The sequence below is a fragment of the Phasianus colchicus genome, chromosome 29, assembly GCF_987193195.1.
Source record: "Phasianus colchicus chromosome 29, bPhaCol1.hap1.1, whole genome shotgun sequence".
Taxonomy (NCBI): domain Eukaryota; kingdom Metazoa; phylum Chordata; class Aves; order Galliformes; family Phasianidae; genus Phasianus; species Phasianus colchicus.
The window spans coordinates 824986-833235 of record NC_143464.1 but is presented as its reverse complement, the minus strand read 5'-3'; the positions used below and the strand labels follow the sequence as shown (position 1 = coordinate 833235).

The window sequence follows — 8250 nt, the reverse complement described above, 5'->3', positions numbered from 1 at the left end:
ATGCAGGAAAATGGGGATGTTCAATGTGTACCAGAAGGGAATTTGATGTTGGGGAATGCAGTCAGTAATTCCATGTGTATATAAGTATATAGACATGTGTGTGTGTAATGCATTTCAATTATTCTTTTTGTATATATGTAGATATATTAAGCATGATGTAGTGATGTAGAGTAAGAGGTGGAATGTCATGGTTTTATGATTCATGTTATCAGTATTCCACATCATAAAATCATGTAAAGCACAGGTAATTAAAGAGTTAATGCTCCAGTTCCGTGGACTGACAACTTTCTGGATATTTGGTTCTCAGAAGAGAAGAAGAACTGCATTTCCCAGGGGACTGTGCATTCAGAGAGGAAGATAAGTCATAGGAGGAAGATGTTATAAGAAATCAAAGTAAGCCTTGAGTTACTTAACAACTCTATGAGTGGAAAAGAAAGGAAACAGAAAGACAGAGTTGGGGGTGGGGAGGAGAGAGGGACAGAGAAAGAGATCACAGGTCTGGGTTCCAGCTTTGATCCAGCAAACTGAGGTGGGGGTTCTTGACTTGCAAGCGTGCTTCTCCCATAGTTTTGAAGCATGAAAGTCTCCAAACAGGACCTCAAGGATCTCTCTGGCATCCTTCAGTGGCTCCTAGGTTTACAGGTGTGCCATCCAAGGCTGTGAGTGAGCTGGCAATAAACAAGCCCATCAAAAACAAGTTTGCAGTCAGAACTTCATACAGCACGATGGGAACGTTTTGGACAGAGCAAGGCTGTCTCATTTTTCATAGGATTCCCTCCTCCCCAAGTGTCCAGCCTTCAGTCTGTTAACGTGGCCGTGTTCTTCCAAGCCTTTGAGACAACTCCAGGCACACAGCAGGCAAAGTGTCCTTTTTTTGTTGGTCTGCTACGTAATGCAGGACCTGCTAGCTGACACAAGTGCAAGGAGAAAGGAGAACAGCATGCAAAGGTGGTGCAAAGAGAGCAGCACTGAAAAGAGCACGTCCTGCTGCTGCCCATGGCCGTGGCTCCAGGGAAGCAGCAGCACAACTCCAAGGCAGCAGAGAGTCCCCACCAGGCAGTGGCAGGTGTAACTCAGGGACACTGCTGCTCTGTGTGCATTTGTTGATTAGATCCTGAGCCTCTGCTGATGATCCAGACTCGGTGGAAGGCAAAGCAAATGATCTTGTGCTGATTTCTTTATCTATTCAAAGAGCCCGGTTCCTTCAGTGCAATATGTTAATCACATAGAAATAAAAAGTAAAAGATCAAGACTGATAATGGACAATATTTAATTGGAATTAAAATTAACATAGGTATGACGAACAAACATGAAGAAAAAGTGGAAACATCAATTAAGTCAATCTGGCTTCTCCTAAGTTTTTGTAGTCTTGAGAGAGTGATGAAAATAGTTTTGATGGAGAAACAAAGTATATTGGAGTATTTTCCTGAGGGCATCCTTGAGCTCCAGGTTCCTCAAGCTGTAAATGAGGGGGTTCACTGCTGGAGGCAACACCGAGTATAGAAATGACAGCACCAGGTCCAGGGATCGAGATGAGATGGAGGGGGACTTCAGGTAGGCAACCATGCTAGAGCTGAGAAACAGGGAGACCACGACCAGGTGAGGGAGGCACGTGGAGAAGGCTTTGTGCCGTCCGTGCTCAGAGGGCATCCTCAGCACGGCCCTGAAGATCTGCGTATAGGAGAAAAGAATTGAAGCAAAGCACCCGGATGCTAAAGAGGCACTGACCACAAGAAGCCGAATCTCCTTGAGAGAGGACTGTGAGCAGGAGAGCTTGAGAATCTGGGGGATTTCACAGAAGAACTGATCCACTGCATTGCCTTGGCAGAGAGGCAGGGAAAACGTATTAGCAGTGTGCAGCAGAGCATGGAGAATCCCAGTGCCCCAGGCAGCTGCTGCCATGGTGGCACAAGCTCTGCTGTCCATCAAGGTCCCGTAGTGCAGGGGCTTGCAGATGGCAATGTAGCGGTCATAGGACATGATGGTGAGAATGAAATACTCTGCAGAAAACAAAAACAACAAAAAAAAGACCTGTGCAGCACATCCTGCGTAGGAGATGGTCCTGGTGCCCCAGAGGGCATTGGCCATGGCTTTGGGGAGAGTGGTGGAGATGCAGCCCAGGTCGAGGAGGGCGAGGTTGAGGAGGAAGAAGTACATGGGGGTGTGCAGGCGGTGGTGGCAGGCTACGGCTGTGCTGATGAGGCCGTTGCCCAGGAGGGCAGCCAGGTAGATGCCCAGCAAGAGCCAGAAGTGCAGGAGCTGCAGCTGCCGCGTGTCTGCCAACGCCAGCAGGAGGAACTCGCTGATGGAGCTGCTGTTGGGCATCTGCAGTTCCTCGGCAAGGAGTCCTGTGCAGAGTGCAGAAAATAATGACAGAAGTCAAGATAACTTGCAGACACTCTCCTCCTGCTATACTATAGAAATGTTTCTTTCTCTTTGAAAAATGTTCATTTAACTCCATAACTCATAGCTCTTACTTTCCTCTCATTTCCTAATCATATCTCAGCTTCCTAGATAATTTCCTCTTACAATCAATTTCCATCCCTCATATCTTTATGCTGTCTGCACTCACAGTGCCCATCCCTACCTCTTTTCTGCACTTAAATTTCTGTTAGAGAAAGCTGTCTGTTTTCAGGATAAGAGCATTATTCATGTCAGCAGAAAACGATAGCAATTTCAGCTGAAAGCACTTAGGAGAATGTTCATATAAGAGCAAATTGTGAATGGTACAATTCAGGATTCTCAGAGATGTGTTCATATTTCACATCTCCTTTCAGAATTCTGCCTCCAACTCATTCTCCTTCCCTAAGAACAGGTGTTGGAAAATCCCTGCCTCGTCTCTCCTCCTGCAAAGCACCCTTGGAAAAAAAACACCCAGTGGTGAGTGTAGCTGTTATCCCCCTGCCCCAGGCAGCAGCTGTAGCAGCAGAAGACCTCTGCCCTGCCCTGCCGTGGGACTCCTTCCCCCCACACATCTCCCCGCAGCGCCCTGGGCAGCTCCCCGGGCAGGCTGAGTGCTGAGTGCTGAGTGCTGAGTGCTGAGTGCTGAGTGCTGAGCCTGGCAGGCGGCAGAGTCCCTGCCCCGGCACACAGCCCCTGGGGCACAGCAGGGACCTGCTCTGCAGGACAGCCCTGGGCACCCGGCTGCAGCCCCGGCTGCACAGCCTGCAGCCGTCCTGGGACACGCAGCCCTCAGGGCTGTGCTCTGATGCTGCAGCACAGAAGCCCTCAGCTGGAGTTGATGGATAAAGAAACACTGAGTATTTACATCCTGAAATGGGATGTCCCAAATTTAGTGATTCCAGCAATAAAAACTGATACATTGCCGGCAATGAGAAACTTACCTTGTCAATGGCTGTGAGCAATGCTTCTTCCATGAGCTCACAGCCCAACGTGCCACACTGCCTGTTAGTTCTCTTCCTTCTTTCCTCTCCCTGTCTCTTGCAGATCATGCCCACAGACCTGATGCATGGGGCACAGGAGCTGCTCCTGGGCACAGCTGTCTCTCTGCAGTGCTGCCACTTCTATAAGCTCCCTGTGTCCCAGGAGTCCAGCACAGCTCAGCAGCCGAGGATGTGATTTCATTCTCTCCATGGAGATATCCATGTTTCTCCTGAGCTGACAGCTCCTGCAAGGCAGCAGGGTCATCACAGCTGAATGTATTTCAAAGTCAGCTCAGTTAATCAGGATGTCCACTGTTTTCCAGAAGCACCGTTATTTGTACTAAAAGAAGTTTGACCAAGGGAGAAGCAAATGCCAAATCTGGAAATCCTCCATTCATGATCTGTAAGTGCAGATTCTGCAATAACATTACAGAATCACAGAATTGCTTAGGTTGGAGGGGACTTGAAAGATCACCTAGTTCCAAGCCTCCATCTGTGGGCAAGGGCTGTCAATCACAAGATCAAGCTGCCCAGGATTGCATCAATCCTGACCTTGAATGCTTCCAGGGATGGGACACAAAGCTTCTATGGGCAACCTGTGCCATATATTCTGAGCAGAAAATTTCTCCCTAACAGATAAACTAAATCTCCACTTTTTTATTTAATGTCCTTGCCCTTTGTCCTGTTAATATCAGACCATCACAACCTAAGCCTAAAATTAGGCAACTCATCAGCTGATAGAAAACCTGGGGCTGAAATGGGATCGGTTCCTCACAGAACCATGGGGGCTGGGAGTCCTCTTAGCTGAGTTCAGATGTGCACAGTGAGGTGTCTGTGTGTGAGCCCCTCATCTGAATCCTTGCTCTTCATTCAACAGGGACTGCACTGCTCACACACACACACTCAGGGATGACCAAGGTGCCTGGGGTGATCCTAGCTGTGTGCTCGTGCTTGTAAACTGTGGTGGAAAATCTGTGAGACAGACAGCTCCTTCCTGAGCATCAGCTGAGGGCCAGAAGGGAGGTATTCTTGGCCATCCTAAATGCCACCACAGCCCTGTGCTTGGGGCACCCACTGTGCCTTTTGCACCTGTCCCCATGGAGCATGTCGTGTCATTCTGCTGCCCAAATGGATGAGCTCAGAACACAAGAGCCAGATCTTCCTCTCTGCTCCATCTGTGGCATAGTCTGGAGTTCAAGGCATTACAAACCTATGACACATCTTCAGTCTTTCACTCATGACACCTTATTAGTTTGCTCTGGGCTCTCACTTGAATGGCATCAGAAGAAGTCTGGGGTTATGCCAGTTCCCAGTTGACAGGAAGCTGGCAAACATTGTTCCAGTTTTAAAGAAAAGTAAGAAAGAAGACCCCAGCAATTATGGACCTGTCTGTCTCACTGTCTCTCAGTGTGTAAAAGTGATGGAGAAAATAATGCTGGGAGTTATTGAAAAACACCTGAAGAGGATGAATTAAGAAGAATTCTGTCATTGGTCACAGGCAATGCTTGCTAGTGAGGGGAAGGTCCTGTTTAACTTAACGTCCTTTTGTGAAGTGCTCACCCATCTGGTTGACCAAGGGAAGCCAGCTGCTTTCAGTGGAGCTTTTGATACTCTTTCTCATAGAATTTGTGGCATCCTCTGGAGTTCAAGGTGTTACAAAGCTATATGTCACATCTACATTCTTTCACTGACGACACCTTATTAGTTTGCTCTGGGCTCTCATTTGAGAGGCATCAGATGAAGTCTAGGGTCATGCAAGTACCCAGTTGACAGGAAGATGTCAATCTTTGTTCCAGTTTTAAATAAGAACAAGAAAGATTATCTAGGCCATTACAGAGCTGTCGGTCTCATTTCTATGCCTGGTATAATTATGCAAAAAAAGATGCTGGTATTTACTGAGAAACACCTCAGTAGAATAATCCTGTCACTGGTCACAGCCCACACAATTTCGTGAGTGGAAGTTCCCGTTAAACTTAGTGTCCTTTTATGACAAAATCACACATCTGGTTGACCAAGGTAAAACAGCTGATGTTATCCTTGACGATTTCAGTGGAGCTTTTGATATTCTTTCTTAGATAATTCTTCTGGACAAAATTTCCTGCATAGGTCTAGACAGAAAAAACTGCTGGGTGAGCAGTGAGCAGTTGGCCAATGGATCCTGCCCAAATGATCACATTAAGTGGAGTTCGATCAGGCTGGTGGATGGTCACTAGGTTTCCCAGGGTTTCCCAGGGCTCCATTTGAAGGCCGCTTTTCTTCAGTGTTTTTGTGAATGACTTGCATGTAGGACTAGAAGATGTTTGAGCCAGTTTGCTGATGACACCAAATTCGGTGGAAATGTTTCCTCCATTGAGGGTGGAGAGGACTTACAGAGAGCTGTGCTGAAGTTAGAGAACTTGATAGGCACAACCACATGAAGTGTAACAAGAACAAGTGCCTGATTCTGAACCTGAGTGTGGGCAACCCTGGACATACACACTGACTGGGAAATGGGATACTGGAGAGCAGTCCCAATGAAAGGGACTGGGGGTCCTGGTCATCATCAAATCAAACATGAGTCAGCAGTGTGCCCAGGCAGCCAGGAAGGCCAGCTGTCCTCGGGGTGCATTGAGCATGGCAGTGCCAGCTGGGTGAGGGAAGGAATTGTCCCGTTCTGCTCTGCACTGCTGCACCTTCACCTGGAGCACTGGGTGCACTTCTGGGTACTGCAGAACAAAAAGGACATAAAACAATTGGGGACTGTCCAAAGGAGGGCTCCAGAACTGTGAGATCTGAAGCTCAAAGTGTCATTGCGATTGACTGCTTGTTCAGACTGAGCCCCTCTCACATCCCACATCCTGGCATGAGACACACTGCCCACATGGGACTTGGGCCTCACGGCATCCTTGCACCCCATGCAGAGTCTGGCAGCTGCTGTGCCCTGGTCTTCCATGTGACATCAGACAAACCTCCATCCCACTGCCCCAGGAAGGGCCCTGAGCCAGCAGGAGGGAGGGACACGATCTCCCTGCCAAGGCTCTGGGGATCAGGGCTTGGCCTTTCTGCTTCAGAAGACAAAGGAGGCTTTGCTCAGCATCACAGCCACCATCCCAGTGCCTTGGTCTGCCTGCAATCATGGCTTCCAATTATCTGCTCTAACGAGTCCCTGGGGAAGCTTGCTTGTCCATGGCCCTCAGTGGGGCCCATTAATACACCAGGAAACTTCACTGTTCCTTCTGACTTTGTACTCTTGAGTATTTATTTATAGTTGGGCTTAAACAAGATGTTTAAGCAGTACTTTGTGAGTTATATTGATCCAGGATGCCCCCTAATAAGTTCTCTTCTGTCACTGTGTGGACAAACATTCTTCTCAACCTCCCCACCCCATTTCTACTCTCATTGGCCCCATGGGACTTGCATTACTTTTCCTCACTTCACTCTTCTCCTCTGGAGTCACTCGCTCAGTGTTAAATCTCCTTTGCACCAACTCCCCCCCGCTTTCCTCAGAGAATAAGCTGCACATGTGCAAAAAAAAAAAAGAAAAGAAAGTGATGCAATTGATCAGTAATGAATGACACAGTGGTTAACTGCAAGCCTTATCCTTATCCATGCTGCATGTAATGAGGTTTGTTTTACACTGGGAATATTTGTACAGGACATGAGTTAGACAGAGATAGGAAGGGATTGATAGAATCACAGTTAAGGAGTTGAGAAAAGAGTCCATCGGACTTTGGAGAGATGGAACAAATTCCAATAATCTCCCTGAAGATGATAGATCAATGAGCAACAGATGGGGAAATCTGGAGAGCAGTAGGAAGACATGTGTCCAGACGGCCTGCTGAAAACACACCCTTAAGCATGGCCATTTATTTAGGAGAGCTGGAGACATCTGCAAAGTGAGGGACATCAAATACACAGCAGGGTAGAACAACAGTGGACGCTGGGCATTGCTCACAGGGCATTGGCACTGGCACCACTGTGTCCCTGTGCCTGAAGGCATTTGTGTACTGAAAACTCAGTTCTGGAAAACATTGTCCTTTTAGGGAAAATAAATAAATAAATAAATAAATAAATAGATAGATAGATAGATAGATAAAAGACACAATATTCCCTCAAATGTGAGTGTTTTCAGCTTAAAAAGAGAGAGAGAGATGTGAGAATATTTGAAGTTGAGAAGCGTTAATGCATTTATATCAACTCCCACTTGCAGACATCTTTGTTTTGTTGGGGATCTGAAATATGGATGTACTACTCTGGATAATGCCTTCCCTTCATCTTCTAGTCACTGTCTTGTTCAAATAAAAAAGGTGGAGACTGAATTCTTACATCATTTCTGAATAATAGAACAAGGATGAATGATAATAAACTAAAGAGAGTTTTACATTAGACATTTGGAGGGAATTTCGAACATTCCATAGATCAGGATGTGAGGCATGGAGCTGGTAGAGAACAGGCAGCCCAGAGAAGATGTTGCTGCCCCATCCCTGGAGATGTTCAAGATGTCAAGGGTCCAAGCATCCTGATCTACTGGTTGACAGCTCTGCCCACAGCAAGGGAGGTGGAACTGGATGGTCTTTAGGGTCCTTCCAACCCAAACCATTCCAAAATCCTACGATACTTGTCAGCCTCTTCCAACACGGGATCTAGTTTGCTTAGGTATTCCCTGATCACCTCTTCTTTCACCAACAGTACATCTGCCTTACACTAACAGTTCCCACCTGTCTCTGGCACCTAGGATTCCAAGAAGACCAGACCAACTAATACACCGTGAGATCAGGAAGGAGATGAGTATCAGAGGCTTTTCCATGTCCTGTCTTACCAGGTTCCCTGCCCCATTCTACACTGGGCCCACATTCTCTCTAGCCTTCCTTTCATAGACTACATTGTA

The 8250-nt window shown here is 47.1% G+C and overlaps 1 protein-coding gene across 1 annotated transcript; it reads right to left on the bottom strand.

The window, feature by feature from the left end:
- Positions 1 to 1347: 1347 nt before the first annotated feature.
- On the bottom strand, positions 1348 to 2325 carry LOC116239192 (olfactory receptor 14J1-like). Its single transcript, XM_031609233.2, has one exon. The coding sequence runs from the start codon at positions 2323 to 2325 to the stop codon at positions 1354 to 1356; it is 972 nt and encodes a 323-aa protein (XP_031465093.2). The 3' UTR covers positions 1348 to 1353.
- Between the last annotated feature and the right edge of the window lie 5925 nt (positions 2326 to 8250).

Excerpts from the sequence above, each read along its gene's own strand:
- LOC116239192 (XM_031609233.2), bottom strand. The coding sequence starts at position 2,325 with ATGCCCAACAGCAGCTCCATCAGCGAGTTCCTCCTGCTGGCGTTGGCA.